At 40.6% G+C, this 21,932-nt stretch overlaps 1 protein-coding gene across 2 annotated transcripts in view; it reads left to right on the forward strand.

Annotated features, from left to right (window-relative positions):
- eng (endoglin) overlaps positions 1-21,932 on the forward strand; it is a 40,376-nt gene that overhangs the window by 11,634 nt on the left and 6,810 nt on the right. For both annotated transcript variants that reach the window (XM_070989185.1, XM_070989184.1), the window contains exons 3-11: positions 3,183-3,325; positions 10,116-10,229; positions 14,377-14,554; positions 18,178-18,358; positions 18,452-18,554; positions 18,832-19,027; positions 19,395-19,546; positions 20,275-20,505; positions 20,629-20,695. In XM_070989185.1, the coding sequence (XP_070845286.1) occupies positions 3,183-3,325; positions 10,116-10,229; positions 14,377-14,554; positions 18,178-18,358; positions 18,452-18,554; positions 18,832-19,027; positions 19,395-19,546; positions 20,275-20,505; positions 20,629-20,695 (1,365 nt within the window). The remainder of the gene's footprint in view (positions 1-3,182; positions 3,326-10,115; positions 10,230-14,376; positions 14,555-18,177; positions 18,359-18,451; positions 18,555-18,831; positions 19,028-19,394; positions 19,547-20,274; positions 20,506-20,628; positions 20,696-21,932) is intronic.

Below are 21,932 nucleotides of genomic sequence, written 5' to 3' on the forward strand. Positions count from 1 at the left end.
TTGGGATGTTGTTGGTCAGGCTGTTTTAGCCGACTGTCTAGCAAACTATGGGACTGTAATCAACACAACAATATTATAATGTTATTTACAATTCAACTCGTCAGGCTCAACTCTATATGGGATGCTGCTTTATTGGTCTGAGCTCTTCTTTGTGAGGCTAAGCTCGTCTGCATGTCAGATTCTGCTGCGCATAGTTCATACTTTTGAGTGACTGATGGAAGCCGTCTAGTTATTGTCAAGGCCATCCTGAGATGCCCTAAAATGGTCACAGTAGTGGTGCTGTCTTAATGGTATCATGCACAATTGAACACATGCGGAAAACGGATGTCTGTGATTTGGTGGACTACGTAGTCTCCTATCTTTTCCTGGAATGCCCTGGTGGGTTAGCAAAGAAAGAGCAGACAGACTCTGGACACTTGCTCTCCTTGTTAGTTGTGGCTCCAGGGTGCTGCAGACAGCCAGAACTGCTGAGGGCAGTTTAAAGGGTTTCACAATATAAGTTGTTCATGGCTCCCAGGTATTGGCACAGTTGACAAAAGCGGGCCTTCTTCAAAAGGTTGCTTCACTGACAGCAAATTGCCCATTATTGATTTTGGCTGCACAGTTGGTCTTAATTTTATAAGCCTTCGATCAGTTTGCTATAATATTTTTAATACGTTTTCAGTTAAATAAACATGCCTATTAAGTCTGGTAAGTTGGCCATATAGTGCTGTTAATATGGCAATTAGCAATACTGTATTCATTAAAAATTCAAGCAAACCTTAAGATCAAATGTGATTACATGCACTTTTCATGAATTGAGGCCATTTTCCGTCCTCCCTAATGTCCCCTAATGTTTTCTGTTCACATCTCCCCCTCATACCTAACATCTAAATGGAAATCACCAACATCCATAAACATGTCTTCTCATGGAATGGGAAATGCAGGGGACTGATATAAGTAGATAAAGAGGACAGGGAATGGAATGGTTCTTCTATACCTCATTTACCAGCAGACCGCTTAGCGAGGCCATTGGCATTTCCGGGGTCAAGAGGGCAAAATGAATGTTCTTCATATCCTATGGTGACTCGTAAAAGGGAGACCAGTGACACATGCCTGTACACACACACTCACATACACACACGCTCAGTCTTACGCACTCAGCGTGATTTATACCAAGACCTCTCGGGCGACAGTCATGGGCCGTTGACTCTGTCACAGCAGAACAAGAGAGAAACAACTTTATGGATGTGGATATTGAGCAACAGACATTAACAGAGAGGGCCAAAATAACAGGAAACCAGCCTTGGCCTCTGCGGTGAGGGGGGAAAAAGAGATGGCAAAGGAGCATGGATGGCTCTCCATCTTGATTTGCAAGAAAAGCTGCAGCCCATAGCTGAGCAGGCCGAGACACAGTGAAGAATGTTGCAGCCCCCCCCCACCCCCAATCCTCTAATTAGTGCCAAATGTGTCCTTGATTTGACCGTAAACACAAACAAAAGCTGTATCATTTCTAAAAATGTCCTTAATTAGCAGCATGCGAGATATGTGTGACAAGCTAATGTTGCATTCACAAGGATCAGACCAATGATAGACAGCAAACGGGATATCATTTTAGTGGACAAGAGCAGGACGGGTAAGGTTGTAAAAATGATCAAATTAAAATAATATCTCATCTGTGCTTCTTGTTCTATCAGTTATATTGTGGGTCAGAGATGTTATGAGCAAATAAAGGAATCGAACAAATGAATAAGAGCCAGAACCAGATTTCATTGTGGGGACAACAAAAGCATAAGACCGAGCTAATTATGTAACACGTTCGAGCTCCCTCTTTGGTTTTTGTCGCAGTTTTTCATTGCATTCATCACTTTCTATCCCATTTTATCTCTGTCCGTTCTCCTCCACCACTGGTGATGACATTGCCTCAACCAAGGTCTTTGATTAGTGCCGCTTCTAAATAAGGCACATCCTGTTGACCTCCCAAACTTTGCAATTTCCTATTAACTCTTTCCTCTCTGCTCTTCTTTCTTTCTCATCTCACTTGTTTTACGCCACAGCTCCTCTCTGAGGGATTGTGTCCTGCTGGGTAAACAGACCAAATACATCATAAAAGTCAGTGGAGCGCTATGTCATGCAGCATTTGCTTCCTAAATTAGTTGTTTCTGTCTGTTATGATATCGCACTTGCTCACTTATATGCTTCAGCACCAGCTGTTTTGGGGGTGATTGAGACATGCATGGTGAGTGCTTAAGGGTATATTGCTTATATTTATCTTACCCTAGATAAGCTTATCCAATATTTAGGTGCAAGACAGAGTGGTTCTGACAGATCCCACGAGAGATGGGTGGCTTTAAGGCTTTGTCCTGTGGAGTAAATCCAGATTAGCAACCATGTCATCCACAGTGGTTGCCACCTAGCCTGCAGTGCCACAGGATGCCCCAGTCAGACCCTTTCAACTCTAATCAGCAGAAGGTGGGAGATGGGCCAGGAAAAAGATACCTGATTAAGTTGGAAGAGACATCTGACCCTCTACACCGTGTTCTCCACTGTTCTTCTTCAGGAAAGAGGAAGTTTGCGGGAGAATATTTTGTCCCTGCCAACTTCAGACAGGTTAGAGTGAGCACGCGCATGCTCTCTCTGCTCTAACACAATAGAACACACACGCACACTCATAGCCCAGGTCAAATACCAGGCATTTACACCCCACCTCATCCATGACCGCACAGCCTCGGCTCGATTAATTCAGCCTCCAGAGACACCGATCCCCAGGTTAAACAGCAGGCTTGTAGTAGAGAGCAGAACTCGCAGGCTTGATGGATGACTGCAGACCGGTAACCTGACACGCCTGATAAACCTGAACCGGCAGATTTGTTTTTAAACAATGTGGTCGTCCCCACACATTTAACATCCATACTCTGAGACCAGTGAAAAGCTTTCAGAATGACTAATAACAAATTTAGCCCCTTTCAGATAACAAATCTGTAAGATTGCTGGATTCATCTATAATACGGGTCTTCATTTGTGTGCTGCTGATGTCCAAAATATGACAGGATTGTTGTGGATGGAGCCGTAATCTCACACCGCTCTGCCTTTGGCACACAAGACAGGATAATGCAGCATGGTAATGTTGGAGGCAGTTATTTAGTGGAACTTGATTACATGCTGCTGACACCGCTTAAACATTTGTTCTTGATTTCTTTCAGCCTCACGTCAGACATGTGATCCAAAGGAGGTTAATGCCAACCCATGGATCTACATGAGTGAGATGCTAATTGGCTGTTGGACCAGCTTCATCAGCGAGGACAAAAGAGAGGTCCACATCCTTAGCCTGAACTTTGTCAACATGGTAAGCATGTCAAGGTTATACAAATGAGATGGTGAGCCACGAGTGCTAATTATGCAAATATGAGGTGAAAAAATCGCCTTGACAAGGTAAAATGTAAGACACTCCTTGTAAAAATGCAATATTAGAATTGAAAGAAATAGTCTTAGTAGTTACTTAACATATAAAGTAGCAGTAAAATTCAACAGGCAAATAAAGGAAAGATGGACTGCAGCAGAATGTAGAAGGTTAAAATGCATCACAATCAACACTATACTTGTCATTCAAATCCAATACTATAGCCTGTCATGTTACCATCTACTAATCAATCATCTTTGTAAGTTGGCAGTGCAATATGTCAAGTCCAGCCTCACGGCGTGTCAGTCCATGCATTGCACACATGCTCACCTTGTATGCATTTTAAACCTTTCAGATAATAGAACATGTCACTCAATGTTACAAATGCAAGGGATCCGTTTGAATTCAATCTTTCTTTTATGTACACAGCTGAAGGCTCTGTCAGATTGCATGCAATATGCCACAGCATTAAAATCCAGCAAAGCCAACTATGAAGGCTCATTTATGCGAAGGAGATTAAATACATCACATAGGTGGGAGCGTTATTGCTCCCAGCTGTGGAATGTGGTCAATTATGTTAAAGAAAAGTAGACAAAGTTACCAATGCTAAAAAAGCGAATTTCAGTAAATTGTTTTATACCTTTAAAGTAGATTACAGGAATTGCGATATTGTCAGCAGAGCAGGGACAGGCAGAACAGAAAAGGCTTTTTTCACAAGCGATAGTTAGATTTTGACAGTGTCATTAAGTGCAGGTGTAAATAATAAAATGAATGATGGCTGCTTTTGTTTCAGGGTCCTGGGCTTTCGTCAAATAGTGAAAAAAATTACGTCCTCTGCCTTTTCCTAAATACTTTTCCTTGACCTCTATAGAAAATATCATGAGGCCTAAGGAAAGATGTAAAGAGAATTCATAAGGACAGAGGAAAAGATAACCGCGGTGCACAGAGAATCCGACTGCACGTACACTAAGCTCTGCAATTATGCAATGGTGGGTGTTAAAAAGTGCATCGCTTTAAATGTTGCTGCTCAAAGGAAATGTGGGATGGAATTATTGCAGAGGGTGGTCCAGTATACAGACTGCGAAAGGACATGAGAAAGGAACCGCTGAAACACCTTTCCTTGGCATTTAAAAATTGGACCAGCTAAAAAAAGACTATTTGACTGCAGCTCTTGTATTGTGCACACTGCCTCACTATCACACTGTAATGGCTTACTGAGAGCACTCAATGCAATTAGGTAAACCTGTGATTTTCCTACTATGACAAGTCAAAATGTCTTCTGTGGAAAAGTATTTGGCTGTAATGCTAAGACATCATGGATAACCTGGCAGAGATTGACCGATAGCTCCCCGCTGTGTACTGAGGCTAATTGCAAACAAGGAGCAGCTGGGTAGGCAGGTGAGAGGGTCATGTGATGCACTGACTCAACACTGATGGTTGGCAGGCAGGAGAAAAATGGCAGATTCAGAATGACCTAATGAGAGGTTAGTGTGCACAACACAGAGATTTATCACATGAACTAGAGTCAGAAGAGGGAGGAAGGAAGGAGCAAATGGCACACATTTAATATGATTCTGCTACTACTGCTACCACTGCATATATTCGAATAATTGCATTAAATCTAATCTGTGCGAAATCTCTAATAAATTGCCTCAAGTGACTTTGCTGAAGACTACAGGTTTGATAATGTGAAAATTTGGGGTTGTGCAGTTAGTAAGTGATTTTACCAACTCTCTGTAGCCCACTCCTCCTCAGCACCTCATGGCTACATTAGCACTAGCGTCATACACTTAAATCTCTGCCTGAACTGCCAGCAGTAGAGTTGCATTATGGGTATGATAGGCGCCAGGTTTTGACAAGGAAGAAGAATACGTGCAATAAAAAAGGCGATATCTCTGATTTTGCTGCGTCAACTTTGATCCTCTTTTTTTTTAATGTCCATTGCGAGTCTGACAACTTCTCATTTCTTACTTATTAAATAATCCCCGCAAAACCTTCTTCTCACAATATAAAATGTAAACACACAAACTCTCCATGTTCAAGCTTTATCAGTCAAATAACTAGCTAACCCTTAACGGATGCCAGACACAACGGAAAGCTGGGGTTTCTCAACATGCCCCAGTTTTTTTTTCTTTACACTAAACAGACTTCTGTTAAAACCCAGTTCTGCAACTCTGGCCTTGTGTTTAAAGTTGTTGTGTGAAGTTGTTTGAAATTCCCTTTTCAGCTAAACAAACACGCACCATAATTGCAGATAGTGTATTGGGTCATTTTGATTGTAAAACTTTAAGTTTTAAAGAATGACACTGGAAAGTAACTCCAGTAAACTTTTAATCTATATGTTGTTATTGCTGTGCCAGACTCCATTTTTCACTGTCCAACATTGTCGGTCAGCTCACATTAGTCATCTCTTTATCAGTGTGCTCTGTTTGTTTGCTTCTTCTGTTTGTTCTCACTTAAACTTCTTTATGTAGTACTTTCACACAACTTGTGTTAAGCAACTGCTGTTTATTTCGTGTCTCTTTTTGTTTTTCACTCTGTAGGTCATTCTTTCTCATTTGGTAGTGATTATGAGGAGAGAGGCAGATGTGCTATGCGCAGTCTAGCCAAGGCACCATCACCGGATGGTGCAATACAATGCCTGTCTGAGTCCATCACCTCTATAAATCCTTCAGCCACTTTCAGGAAAGGTCTAGAGAATCCTGTCATCGTTTTTCTTGGGAAAAACGATGACAGGAAAGGGAAACTTTCACCGGTAAACTAAGGTGACATATACGATATGATCGTCTTTCTTTCTGAATGAATTCTTCTGAATTTGAGGTTTGAGGACAGTGAAGTTTGGTTTTGATGTTACACAAAGACGCTTTATTGTTAAACGCTCAGGTCTGTAAGAAGTGTGCTTCCTTACTCAGTTTTATTTTTAGTGTGAGTGCAGCCATTTTAAAGCAGATGATTGTCTTTCCCTCAAAGACTGGGTTATTGGCATAAACACTGCTGAACTCTTTTGCCAAGTCTTTAGTCTCATTTAATGGACTGCAGTGTTGCAGCATATTTAATGGACTGGAAATCAGAAGAAAAGGCAGTTTGATGACTAAACAGATTTAAAGCATATTAGGAGGAAAACGCCTCTCTCTGTCATCTTATTAGGCCTGAAGAGTAAAAGCCAGGCACATTCTGTTGCGTGGGAGAATAAGAAAGGACACATTTCACTGCAAAAAGTTTGAGTTTGTACAAAGAATGCTGCAAGTTGTCCTTGTATAAATTGGTGTGGGGTTTGTGGGAGGAATTTGGCTCGGGATCTTTGTGATGCAATGGATGTTGTGCAGAGTTAACATATTCTCTCGTCTTGTGGGACCATGAGTGGATGTTTTATCAAATGAAAGAAGAAAGTGGACATAAGATCTCCTAACACAGACCTCCTATCTGCTCTCAACTGTCTGTTTAGAAGAGATTTTTCTTGTAAACATCGATGAAGGCGAACGTCTTCATCTCTTGCCAAACTGTCCGGTCAGATGGGAGGGTTGCTCTTGCCTCCCCCTTTCTTTGTCCTTTAGGTTTTCTTATCACCTTCTTCCCCATCCCTTTTGTTTTTCATACTGATTTACAGCCTGCCAGAGACAGTTGACTCTCACAGTTTGACTGCACAGAGAATTATAAAGGGAGCATCAAGGGGCTGCCACAGGCCAGGAGAATTCATAGGGAGGAGCTGCTTGTACAGGGGCCCATTGATGTCACACACTGGCTTGGGTAGTCAGGGTCTTGGCACGAGGCCGAGACTAGACCAACGGAGCCAATTGAAGTTAAGGGAGAGAGCCAAAAGAATAACTGGAAACTGCATCAGCAAAGGCCCTTCAAAAAATGCTCTCGAGAAAGAAAAAAAAAAAAAAAAAGTCTGAAAAGCCAAACAATTGTATCTTGAAAGCACAGGAACAAAAGTAGCAAAGGTGAGTGATCAGGGTCAGCAACAGTCATGATTCGGAATTCAAAATGAAAGAATGAAAGTCACAAAAGGATGAAGGGAGGGAAACTAGACACAGAGACAATGCAGCTCATTAGAAAGGAGTATTTAAGGAAAGCACCTCCGAGTGTCTCTGTGTGAGGCACAGTGAACTCTGAAGGAAATGCCATTCATTCATTTACCGCATGTACATGCAGCACGATTCAGGTAAAAACGAGCTGGTATTTCTGGGAAGGCTTCACGTTTCTACAGTTCAAAGTCCCTGAGTCTGCGATAAGTAGAGACTCTTGTTATAATATCTCAGTCCCTCTTATGTTTCATCTGTCTTCAGGGCAGTCAAACGACTGTCATTAATAAATTCTGCACTGAAGATGAAAAGGAAGTGTCACACTGAAGTGTGAACAACAACAACAAAAAGCAAGACATCAGTGAGCAGGTCTGTTTCACAGATGATCCTGCTGCTGCTTGGTCCGTTCAGTAACAAATGTCCCCATGTTTTCACCTGGGATTGCAGTGCCCCCTTTGGCCAATATTTAAAAGGAAGTGACTGAACACATTTGTGAGGCGCAGCAGCCGTTATGCACAAGACACTGATAATATGGTGTGTGTGTGTGTGTGATGACAGATTCCTCTGTCCATTGCACTGTGCGAGCCTGTCTTCGCGATGCATTTGTGTTTTGCTCATAGGCAATTTGTTGATGGTCTCCTTAGACCTAATTTGTTGTGTACCGGTCTGAAAATTTCCATAGCACAGGCCTGAGCTCATCACTATTCTCTTGGATCAAGCTCTGGCAGCATCAGGTAGCAAGTAAATAAATTTAATATTAGGGATTCACACTGGTTCCCCAGCATGCTCATTGTCTCCCCAGCAGGCCCAGCTCTGAAAACAATCTACCTTCAAATAAACAGAATAGTATTTGGTGGCAGAAGGTATCACAGATGAATGAAAGCAGAAATTTGTATTTATGAATGTTAAATTCTTGCAAAACCATCACGCTGGAGAGATATTCCCAAGCTTTTTTTTTTTTTTTTTTTTTTAAAGCTGTTGTTCATTTCCAATGCATTGAGTCATAAAATTGAACCAATTTCAAATCCATGACTCTTTCACTGTTCCAAACCCAATTATATTGTGGCTATTACAGAAGTAAAAGTAATTAGAACTAGGATTTATTGTAATTAAGTCAGTCTTGGAAAAAAAAGTCTCTAAACTCAGACTTATTTTTCCACGGTGAAAAGGTTTACTCACCACCACTTATATCCATAAAACTCAGCAGCAGCAGCTTTAAACTACACACATGTGGAGCATGGTAATTAAGGCTGATTCATAGAGTGACTATGGTGGTGATTAGCGAATCACATCACCATTGTGTTATCCTCAGCTGAAAATATTGTTAATGAGGTATTACATTATGTGCTAAATTATGTTAATGAGGTTTTATATACAGTATATAAACACCACGGGGATCAGCCATGTGTGGGAGGCCACCGGCTTGCGAATTAAAAGAAGCACATAAATTGATATTAAGTACTAAAAATAATTCTTATATCATCACTCCACTGTTTTAGCACCTCATTTCACTGCTACAAAGGCAGAAATAAAAAAAAAAAAGCAGCTCATGGCACGTCAGGTAAATATATAATTTTGATAGCTTTTGGCTTTTTCCCCTTGTTGCCTGCATAGATATAAGAATAGAACCTGCATTACCTCATTAATGTCTCTGTCAATACGAAGGCAGACAGCAATGACAGCTTGCTGTCTGTTTTTACAAGCCCTCCTCAAACGACTGGCACTGCTTTTTCTGGAGAGATGCATGTGTTGACATTTCATAGTTGCGAAAACAAGGATAATTGTCATATCCCCCTCCTCCCCCGACTGATTTTTGCAATAGGGCAGAAATGGAATCAAACCAGTGTAGACTTAAACTGCAGTTGGAACTATTTTTAAACTTGGTGCTGCAAGCAAAATGTCTCTCAATGCCATCAGTGTGAGGTCTGTGCATTTAATGACTCCCCACACCAGATGGGAAGGTTTGCAAATTGATGAATAATGTAGTTACATCCCATTTTATACGCTAAAGAAATGCTGGCTTGAAGTCAGCATATTGGTAGATTTCGATTCTTTGTGAAAAGGTCATAATAATTAGGGTTCATTTTGTTTGAGATAGAGTCCAAACTTCTCATACTTTAGATCACACTTTATAAAATGTTTCAATTATGTAGCTCAAATCTCGAATCTCAGCAAGATATCTCATGTAAATGGAATGGAGGCTGTCACATGTTTCCATTTGACAAGACTGCACAGACAAATGTGTCCCTTACACCCTGCTGTATGACAACACATTTAGCAATTAGGTAATAGGAGCATGGAGGATTGTTTGAAGTATTTGAAACATTTCAGAAAGTTTTTTGGGGGATTTTACTGCTTTGTTTGTGAAACGCAGCACACTCTCAGCATGGTACACCCACCAAAAACTCATTATAGGCAGCACAGTAGATCCCATATGGATCACTTCACAGGGTGAGTGAATATTTATACCACACAACTTCTTTGTGTTTCTAATCAGTCCCAGTGTTCCACCTGGAGATTTACACCACTGCCAAACTTTCTCTTGCCTGCAACACAGTCATAAACTCCAAGCCCTTTGGCTTTCACACTGAAGTTGTTGTCTCATTAACATGCCAAATAAGTGAAGATTTAAAGGTACAGTTTGAAGTTGATGCATAACAGTTGGATTATTTTAAAAACATATAATAATAATATCTTCTGTTTTCTGTCAGGATACCAACATGTTCTCTCTGGAGATGGCCAATGCCAAGCCAATGAACCTCATCGTCACATCGCGAGACAGCGCCTACGCCCTGTACAACCTCAACGCCGATGTTAACCTCTATGTGAGTAATTCCTCTTCCTTTTTCTATGTCAGCATTCAGGCTGTGCTCACACCTAGCATTTCCTGGGCGCGGAATGGGCCGATATGTGCGGAGCGAAGGGAAAAAGAAATGCTGATCACGGAACATACAACTAAATTTATTTTATGTGATTCCATTAATGAGCTTGCTATTAATACAAAACATCGTTTTGTAACTAATCATGAAAACAGGTTGTGGGGACGCCAGTGTAAGTGGTTATTTTTTGCAGTACTGTATAATTTTCAAATTTCTCCAGATGTACTTAGCTCCTGTCAAGTGCCAGCTGTTTAACATACAGTCAAACTGCCACAGCTGTGCAACTCTCCAGGCCTGTTAAGAGACAGTGAACCATGTTGGCTTTGTATGGATGTTCCCCAGTGGCTGGCTACGCTGCACGAGGCACTTTGTGTTTTTTGTGTTTTTATTACCCACACCATAAAATCTGGAAGAGAAGTTTTAAAGTGGCCAGCAACGAAAGGGGCTGATGCCATTGGCTATAGAATTAATGTTCCAGTGAAATTAGAGATTCTGACTTGTACCCAGTGTCATTAGATTAAATCTGTGAATTAAATCTAGTGAGGCCACGAAGCAACTTTAATTTAGCTGCTTTATTGTCTAATTACACAGAGGAATAATACTGTTATTTGGGTAAAGTATGGCAGCAGTTTGGTTCTTGTAAAGCATCAGACTGTTTTGGTATTTAATTTGCTGTTGGTGATGAACCAACGAGGTGAATCAAAAATAGTCCTTTAATTTGGTTTTGACGGAAAAGACTCAGAATAATCAATCTTTTATCACCAAACTAAGACGCCTTTCTTTAATAGGAAATTAGATTATAATGGACTAAGGTGTCTAAATAAATGACATTGCCAGGACTATTAATTCTACATATACTAATAATGAAACTACTCATTTCTTCATGAAAAACATTGATTAGTTTCAGTTGTGATCAAGACATGGAACTGCAGTGCAGTGTAGTGCAGATATGTAACCTTATTCTCATGATCAGTAATAATAACTTTGATTAAACCAATATGTAACTCTCAAATATCTCCAGTTGTTACAGAACTCACAAAGCAATAAGTTCAAGGGTTACATTATTTTGAACATTTTCCACAGCTTTGTTCTGAGCAGTGAGCAGTTTTAGACTCCTGTGCTGTTTTATTGCACCATTGTGTCAAGTCCTCTTCACACATTTTAGTTTTTGTTGTCAGTTTTGTTCGTCAAAGTTGCACTTTTGAACGCTGATTAATGTGTTTTTCTTACCTCAGAGGCAGTCACCGTTGTCAGTTCATATCAGTTCGGCGTGACAGCTGAATTGAGATCTAAAACTTCCTCAAGAGGAAGAATCACAATGAACATTTTATCAGTTTTATTTCTTTCCGCAAACTTAAATTATCATTGCGCAGTCTGGGATCCTCATCTTGGGAATGCTTGAGGCTTGACAGTCGGTAACCTCTAAAGTGTAAGAGGCCCCTAAACTCACATTGCCTCTGTCATGAAGTTATGGCTAGTTGTTTGTCTTCCATGTTTGAGCGTATGACTAAATAGCTCATAAGTGCAAGGCTGTTCGGCAGCTGACTCCCACATGTCAGCTGCTTTCCACCTGCACATGAACGCATCACTTAGAAGAATTCACAATGCTGTCTTTTTAACCGCTACAACACACAAAAATAAAAACACACTGATGAAAAAAGTGAAGACGGATTAATGTTTACTGTGGTCATAGCCTGCACGTCAATGTACTTTCATACTGACATAAATTGAAACTAAGGCAGGCAAAAATGCTTGAAAATGGTCAGCAGTGCTATAAATTCATAGCAGATACAGAAGACAGGCTAACACGTAAAAAAAAACAAAAAAACAAACATGAATAAATAAGATACAGGAAAAAAAACATGAATAAATAAGATAAAAAGCACAACTGGCCAATCACAATGATGAAATATTTATAGGAGTGTCATCAGTTAGTGATGCGCTGACAGCAGTGTGATACCACATCCTGTATCATGTCCTGTCGAGAGCCTGGACAACATTGCCTGTGACTACAGGATGTTTTTGTGGGATGAGCAGTATCACTGGGGGATAATAGTGTTTTACTGCAGATTGCAGTGTAAGAGAAACAGCATCTGTTCTGCGTCTGAGAAAGTACGTCAGCAGCTTGACAGCTTGGCACAGTGTCGCAATCACAGCTCTTGTTGGCCTCGAGAAGCTGACCTGAGTGTACATGGTTGTTAAAAAAAGCACACACAATAAAAATAAACAGGGGAACAAGATTTTTGTTTTTAAAGTCGCGTGGCTCTTCATGCAGTTTGTTAGTCGCAACAGCAGGTTTTTTACTGTATTTTACACGTTGTGCAGCGCAATATATTTACTTTTTTATCCACTTAAGTGAAGAATCGAAGCTGAGCATCTGTAACTCTCTTTGCAAGGCAGACTGATGGGAAAGAAGTATCATCAGAACTCTCTGTAATATCCTCGAGACAGAGATGCGCCTTTCTCCCAAAACATCTCTGAGTTCCTTGAACTTGACTGTGAGCCTGCAGAATATCAAGCTGATTTCGCAGAGCCTAATCTTAGTTAAATTCCACTGTAATCATTCAAACGACTGCCATTGTTGTTTCCCTTTTTCCTCCCGTCCGTCCTCTCAGGCCTTCCTCGTCTGCCTGCCTCTATCGTGACTAGTTTTCCCTCTTTTATTTTTGGAGTTTCCCTTCACGCTATTTTTGATATCGCGTCAATCAAATATTCATGTAGAAAGACCAATGACTCCCTCGGGCTTACTTAGCTCTCAACATTTGTTTTTTTTGGTCTCGATTTGTGATGCAAGGACACACACATACATGCACACAGTCACACGCAATAGACATGTCAGGAGAGGATTTTTGCTTTTTAGACAAGCATATTCACACCTGATAAGCATTAGCAGGATGATTCATATGAAATATGTCTCTTTGTAAAATTACTCAGTCCACCACCACGCTTCTGTTTTCACCTTTTTTTCTGTTTTCCTTTCACCTCATTTTGGTGAAATGCTTTGAGCTGTGTTGCCTTGTCGAAATATCCTGCTGTATGATAGTTGCAGTATCGTGGTGATGAAAACACTGATGACACAAGGAAGCTGAATAATTCTTGAGTCAGAATCCAGTAAGTATGTATCACACTATCCATGTATTTTAAGCTAAAACACACAAGATAATGAAAACAAAGCACATGAGAGAAAGTACACATCGTGCTGTATGCAGCTCAGTTTATTTGAATATATATAAAAAATATTTGAGGCCGATGATCTCATTGTGCTGTCCTGTAAAAGTTTTGCGAGTTTCCTTCAGCAAAATGAGCTGTTCTTAAGTGTCAGTGGGCATAAGTGTTTACAACATGAAGAGGCGCAGTACTTATACAATGCTTTATTCTCCACTTCAGCCTTTGGACTGCTGAAGAAGAGAAGGACAGATCAGTGTAGATTAAAATAAATGGAAGTTTGAGCAAGAAATAAAACTGGAGCACATGTTCTTCCTCAATTGTTACTGAGTGCCTTGTTACATATGTGTTACTGTCTAGAAACCTACTGTATTCAATCTCCACTCCTCTATTCCCCTGCCTTCTTATTCATGCAAAGCTTAATGTAAACTCCATTATTTCCCATTGGCCCAGACGGGGAAACAGGGGTGTCTAGTCGATGGGATGGATGTATATATTTATACCTTGTATGGAGCCAGATTCCAGCCGACTGTGGTGACGCACAAAGCTAAAAAAGGTCCCATTTCCTGGCCCCACTCAGGAAGTAAAGGAAAGACCATGGCTCCAACAGGGTTGTGCAACTGGGCTCGTGGACACTCAACCATAATAAACATTTCTTTTTAACAGGACCCTGCTCAGAGAATAGAGGGAGAGTTGGGTGGAGCAATAGAGGAGAATGAGAGGGATGGGCAAACATGTTTGATATGACAAAATGTGAGCAGACATGAGGTAAATATAAATAAATATAAAGCTGACTCACTCCATTCGGTGTTTTTGTAGCACTGGGTAACAGACAGACTCATGCATTTTGGGACGTAGGCGATCCTGACCGTGTTTTTTCTGGAAATAGTATTTAATGAAACTTATTGACTTGGCCTCTGTTTCGCAGGTAAAAAATGACTCCACAATTGTCCTACACGGTAATCAACATCACAACAACATCCACAAGCAAAACTTCCCCACTCAAGATGAGGAGCTGGTCGAGTGGGCAAAACAGAAGTTCGGGGGTGTAACGTCCTTCACCACAATCACAAATCTGAAAACAGTCTTCTCGACAGGAACAAATGGTGAGAATTATTTGTGTATCCTGGCTGATATTTTATAAACATACTATTTCTCTAACAGTTTCTCTCTGACTAACCTTGATCATATTTACCAGTTTGAAGGGAATCCGTTGCAAAGTCTGGTAACATGCCAACAAATGAAATGGGGATGCATGTGAGACAGCATTGTAGGATTTCATCAGAAGAGAGCACTTTCTGCAAGTCTGAAAGTGTTTCAGATTTATCAACCGTGACACTAGGGTTTTTATCTGGATTGTGCTATCTGCATCTTTCTTTGCTCTAAAACAGCAGTTCTGGTGCTGGAGAGAGCAAAGTAATTACATTCGGCACAACATACAGCTCCAGCTTACATACCTCAACAGCAAATCTGCAGTACAGTAATCAGGGATGGATGCAGTGTTGTTTCCAGGGCTCTCTCTGTCTACCAAACCTCTTCTCTTATCTCAAGTGTGTGTATAAAAACCCTTCGTGATGAAGTCACTGAGAAAACGCTGTGCTGTGAAGCAGACCGCACTGCATTAAAAAAGCTATGTGTGCAACATGAACCAGAAAACTTAAAACCAGTATATAGGATCAGCTGATGACTGAGAGATGTGACAACAAAACCTGCCCCACAAAGCTGCATCACATATAGAACCAGGTCCCATGCTGTTTTAATATTTGGAATCATGCATGTGAGCCGAGCACCAGCTGCCATATGGCGCCTGAAACCAGCGAGGGGATATACAGACTACTGAAATATATTGCCATGTCACAGTACTATGATATAAGACCCGTGTGTCGGATTTAGGGGGATATATTTGCAGAGATTAGATTCATGCAGAGATATTGCATGAAATACAATTTCCAGAATTATATTTTCATAAGTGTATAATCAGGTGAAAATAAGAATCGTTGTGTTTTCATTACCTTAGAATGAGCTCTTTATCTCTACAGAGGGAGCGGAGCCTCTTCTGTGTCTGCAGTAGTCCAGAACAGACAAAACTAGCACTGATTCTGGAGAGCACCTTCTGCGTTTTTACGTTAAAGTGAAGGCTACCGTAGCTTCTCCTAATTGCTTTGAAGGGGAGTAATGTTTAGTTGGTTGCAGTCTGCAGTGTGTAGGATTAATGCCACTTAATCCTACACACTGGACCTTTTAAGATACTGAATACACTTCTAAAAATCCTATCTTATCTGGTCCAAGTGGAAGAATTCCCAAATAACACCTGAAGAGAAGCATCGTCTCTCCTCAGTGAAGCTCTTCTACTCTATTAGAAAATAATGGAATAAATCTTAAAACTGCATCATCCTAACATATACTGGATTTTTATATCTTGTTGTATTATTGCCTCTGGTTATTTCTAGAAACAGACAAGTTACATTTAATCATTTGGGAACCATTAATTCCTCACTCAAAATTACTTCCACGTTGTACGCATACTCATTCTCTTCACATCTCATGTGTACGTAGTATGATCGTCCATACTAATTTGGACAAGTCTCGATGTGATCATTCTATAGATTAATCCTCTAATCCTCTGTCACACACAGCAGTGAGCTAAACAACATCATGAGCAATAACAGAATTTAATAACCACACAATCTGTGTTGACTGAAAAAAAAAACAAAAAAGTTGGATTTATTTTGGAAAAATGGAGCATCAAGCACACAAGACTTTTAGTTTGCAACCAAACCGATTTTGTACTGTATAATCCAAAATAAGCAGCACTACTGCTGATTTTAAAGCTCAGTAAACCTCTCATAATGCTGCATTTTTGAAACGCAAATACCCGTACATTTACATGCTTGTCATATGGGAAAATCTCAAGTAGTCAGTGCAAATCCTTAGCTTGGGTAAAGTGCTGGGGGACTGAGCTCCACGCTCTCAGTGCTGACAAGACGCCATTGCATGTGACAAAACATTTGGAACAGAAAGCTGCGGACAAATGGCCACCGATGAAGATCGAGGGGCAGAAACACTGTGATTTAAAGTGAGCTGTCATGGCATGAGCAAAGGCTGGACATTTAGAATATTATTTGCTTCTATTGCCAGCAGCAGTAGCAGTGGGATGCTCAGTGCAAGCACAATTATTTCCCAACAAAGCCTGCTTAAGGCAGTCTGAGCCAAAGGAGAGCTCTGACATGGGTTTAGAAAGAAGTGAGCAGTGATGATGCTGGAATAGTGGTGCTTTTATGTCCAGTTTTTACAGTATTTTGAATGAATTAAGCTATAATCTGTCTCTTAATGATTACCTGTCCTTCTCCAGGTCTATGAACTATAAGGTGTTACACTAGGTGATGGGTTAATGTCCCTGTCTGGCAATGGCAAACTCCTCTTTTCCCATTTTAATTGTGTTGATGAAATTGTGATGAAATGCTCTCTGTTTTCAGCCACCCTTAGTTTTAGCTGGTGTTTTTAGACTCATAGTCCACAAGGGCATTCAAATTACTCAAGCATTGGAGCAGTTTGCATCGCTGTTTTGTTGCATCCCTTGGCAAGTAATGGGGTGTGAGGTGAACTTGTGTAGGCCTTGCTGTAGGCGTTTGAAAAGTCTGCGCAGTGACTCCACAGCAGGATGTTGCCAAGTCGAAGGCTTGCTGATGAGAAAATACATGATCTTCAGGTTTCTTGAATGTCTGAATGTGATTTGAAATTCAGGTCACATTTCCGCTTGAGCAATAGAGGCGTGTTGAACTGTGTTAAGGAGTCTACTGTTGAATTCCAGTTGCCCAGCTACAAGCCAGTCAAGACATAGTAACTAAAAGTAGTTTGAAGTGATACCGCACTCAAAATCATTCTAGACCCCCGGAAGCTTAAAAGGATGTTGTTAAAAGCTGGTAGTTTCCTCTTTTCAAGGAGGACAGTAACAGTCAGGTTGAATTCAGTGCACTCTAATGGCAACAAGTCTTTATAGTGGAAAGAAATTCTCAAACCACGTTGGAGCATAATCCACTCCACTGTGTTGGCATCCGTGTGCTCAGTGTGTTCCAAACACTCGTATTTTAGCTCAAATATGCTGCCAATAACCGCACTTTGCTATTGGTATGATGAGGCTATATGAAGGGATGTGGGAATCATATATCACCTCCATTTCCACCATTGAAACAAAATGCGCAGCAATTTGAGCACTGCACCAGGGTGCTCCCTTAAACCATCCGTCACCATTATTTGGTCAAAGGCTGAGCATATGTACTCTCTTGAGAACACTCTTTGAACATCTTCCACAGCGAGGAAGGCCAGGTGCATCTGTGCCTGCCCCAGCAGTTTGGTCTCCTGTTACAGACCGGGCTATGGCTCCCCAGTGCTGGCCACGGAGTAAAACACTCAGTTTTGTTACCAGCCACACTGAGTGGAAACAGTCTCTCAGAGCATCAATCTAAGTGAAACTACCCTGTTAAATAAATGAAAAAGTAGGCTTTAATCGTAATTGCTTATTGCAACCACTACCTCACTGCCACAATTAAGTATTTAAACAGAAGTGCTGGCAGTCCATTTTTGGAAGCTGTTGTCTTCTTTATTATATGGGATTATGCATGCACAAATAAATTTATTACTTATAATGAATATATACCACTGCAATGGATTTTTGTTTTGCCAACAATGAATGAACATTGATGGAAAATGATTGTTTGTGGTTTTGCAGGAACCAAACCTGGCTCTCGTTACTGCACACTAAAAAATGAAGACGCGTTCGAGAAGCACTTTATGAAGATTGACAGAGCAACCTTGGCTTCCTCATTCAAATCTTGCTCACCACAGCAACAGAACCAGGGTGATGAAGCTGAGCTTCACATCATAAACATCCCAGAGAATGCCAACATTCGGTAAACCTTGAGATTCACAAGAAATCTTATGTAACATTTTGCTATCTTTGTTGGCGAAATCCATGTTGTAATTTCTGATTCTTCATGTTGCAGCAATGTATCCCTTCGTGTGGACAGTAAGAAGACCAGCGTGTTCCTGAGAGGGCCTCAGGGCACCATATGGACCTTCCTCAACCCACAACACACAGGGTTTGGTGTAAGCTTACACAGACACACACTCCCACTAGTTCTAGCAGTGCGCATACTTATTGTCCCACAACCACATGTGAGATAGGATTTATTAAGAGGACAAAGATTCCACTCTAGGTGATAACATTGTTGTCAATAGTGTGATATAGCTCACTAAATAATGGTTAAATGATTTTGTACACATAACAAGCTTCCCTATGCCTGTGAAAATGTGCTTGTTATTGAGTGAGTACTCGCTCAAGACAGTCTCTAAGTGATTTATTTGAACTTGTCTCTTTCTACAGTCTAACAATGACATCCTGCTGCCCGCCATGGCGCTCAGAATCCCGCCTTTGCTTACAGTGAACAATGACAGTGCAGAGAGTGTACAAAGGGAAGCTTTAAATCATTTTAAAGCCAGTACTTTCACCAGCTACACTGAACTCAGACCAGAGGGCTCTGTGATTTTACTGGTTCTCGGAAAAAAAGAAAACCCAGCAGGTAAGATGATAAAAGGTAAAATTGTATTCAACTTTGAGGTTTTCTACAAAGTGAGGAGATATAATACTGCAAAAAGCCGAAGCCCTTACTTAATACTTGTAACACAGTGACTGCTTTCAGACATTCTCACACCATCATCATTGTCATTACCACATTCATTGTATTTTTTTCATACACCATGTGCTGTTAGATTTATCGTGAGGATGGTTTAGACCTCAAAAGGAGTGCTAAAATACAAAGTATGCACTGGAAAAGACAACTATCTGTATCAAGTTCAGTAGGAGTTCAACACAACAGTGATAAAAATGGATGTCTATGGTTTATTTTTTGTTGATCTTTTTTTAATTTGGCCATTTCTCTCTCTCAGTCACAGAAACGGCGACAAAATCTGTCATTCCCATTACAACTAATGCCCCTCATCAGATGCCTCTGTTGATGCAGCTGTACACCTCCCCAGACTACCGTTCTCCCCTGGATCCTAACACGAAGGTGCAGAGTGACAAGAGAATTTATGCAGAGGTAAGAAATCATTTATGCTCTTAGCAGCTCTTCACGTCTCCTGATATTGGACCCACAGCAGAGGATAACTGGGTAGATTTTACCCACCCTCCTGATAATTGCGTGGGTGACGACATATCAAACATGTTTGATATTTACAACTTTAAATCCTCGCGTGTGAAAGGAACAGCGATGGAATATTGAGCAGAGCTCTGCAACAGCTAATGAGAGCAAGGCGACGGGGAAGCATAACAAACAGGATGCTGTTGTTACTCACCTACAGCTCGGCCTGCAAAAATATATAAGCCATGTTGTGTCCGTCTCCTCAGTCTGGACTTCATCAGCATTTTTTTAAATCACGTCCGTCACGCGGTTTTTATGAGATCCCTGGAGTTGTCACAAATTGTTTACTATAAGCTCCAAGGCTGCTGTCCTGGTGTGTGCGTTCTTACAATTAAAGTATTAAAAACATGTTAAATCTGTCATAATGTCCCACTTAAAAAAAATCTAACTAACTAATGATGCTATTAACTCAACTCCTGCCCAAAAATAGCTAAGTATAAAGTGGATAATGAAGAAAAGCAGAAAAATGGTTTGTTGTTTACCAGCAGCTAATATATAATATTGCCCAGTCTGTTTCAAACATTTCAAAATCACTTTACTGAGCTCATCTGATGCCGATTTGACATTTTCTTGTGCTTTTTCCATTCTGTTGCAACTCATTTTACCGTTTCTCTGTTTGTCTGCAGATTTCAGGGCACACTTTAGGGGATATTGTCTTGACCATCAAGGTGATCAACTGCTTTGTGCGCTCCAAGGGCTCATGCCCTGTAGTGAAAGAGCTTCCCTTCATGCCAGAGGCCTGCTCCTTAAATTCTTGTCCCAACAGCACCCGACTCAGCTTCTCCTTAGATCAGCTCCAAGAGCTGACGTCCACCACATGGGACCTGGAATGCTCCGTCAAACTTTGCTACAGTGAGGTAGGAGTTTACATAGTATTTGAAATAAACCACTTTATTTAGTTTGATTAGTGTTGTAAAATTAGTGATCGTGACATAGGTTTTGGTAAAAGGTTTGTCTATTTTCTTTCACCACCTCACTAGAAATGTGGTGATGGAGGAAGAGTGAAGAGGAATTTGGAGGTCACTCAGCCATGTCTGCAACAACCAGGTGAGTTCAGTTTAAACTCCAAAATATGGATCAGCTAACCTTTTTTGAGTCCTGTTCAGAAGTATTCATATTCTTTAGCATTGTTTTTTCACATACAGCCTTCTCCAGTATTCTTATGATCTTCTCACTCAGTGCTCTTGTCTCCAATTTTAAACAACACAAATGATTTCTAACCAGAATTGTTTCGGTGTTTACACAAATTTCAATTTGTTCTAAGACAACAAGGCCCCATTCTATTTGTTTTGCTGATTTCTCTTCTTTCTTTCTTCTTTTCCTACTCTGACTTTCTTACTAAAACTGACATTCCAGAAAGTAAAAAGCACTTTGCACATCAGTCAAATACAACATGAAATGTCATACAGAAACATTTGCAACACGACTCAGTGAGTGATCCTTTTTTCAGTTTTTCTTGATCCTGACTTTGTGATTTATGACTACAAAAAAGACAAACAAACACAAAACAAACTTCTTCCACATCAGTGAAAATTTGCTAAACATAACAAATGCAGAAAGGTCCAGTCTCCAAAAAGATCCACACAAAATTGTGGGAAAAATTGTGCTGATGCTGTTATTTCTTGACAAACCCTTACTGTACTATGAAGATGAATGTTCCACATTTAATACTCTTATAATAAATTCTCTGAACTTTCTGAAGCTTTTAAATTGTAGAACTTTTAAATTTCCTTTTTTGCCCTCAGGGCTTAATTGCTAGTCTGGTGCTCGGCCAGTGAATTGCCGCTTGCTGCTATAATTTTCATTCCTATTGTTGCTTTCAGTGCACAACAAGTGCTGTGCGGGCGGTTGTCATGGCAGTGAACTCAGGATATGCAGTGAAGCCAGTAAGGGGTTGTGGGGCAGGGCCTCGTCCTTTAGGAAGGTCTGCAGGCTGACCTTGTGGCCACAATCAGAAGTAATGACCCTCAGGGGAGGGGGGCGAAGTCCTTTGTGTTTCCAAAGGGGTCTGACTGTGTATGCTGTCCAAACACAGCCACACTGGGCTTCGTGCTATTGTCGGACCATTCAACAAAGTTGACTCAAACAAGGAAAGATGCCTTCCTTCAAAGAAAGAATAGTGTCCAGCCCGATGATTCATCTCTAGGAAAATTCTAATGATTCAATTTCTGACTAAAAAGACACAAGGAAGTAGATGCTGATTACATGGGGCATCACCAGGAGTTCTTTTGTGAAACTGTTAATGGATTTGTTTATTCCTTAAGCTTCTTTTATCCTCCATTAT

This window comes from Chaetodon trifascialis, chromosome 20 (genome assembly GCF_039877785.1).
Source record: "Chaetodon trifascialis isolate fChaTrf1 chromosome 20, fChaTrf1.hap1, whole genome shotgun sequence".
Taxonomy (NCBI): domain Eukaryota; kingdom Metazoa; phylum Chordata; class Actinopteri; order Chaetodontiformes; family Chaetodontidae; genus Chaetodon; species Chaetodon trifascialis.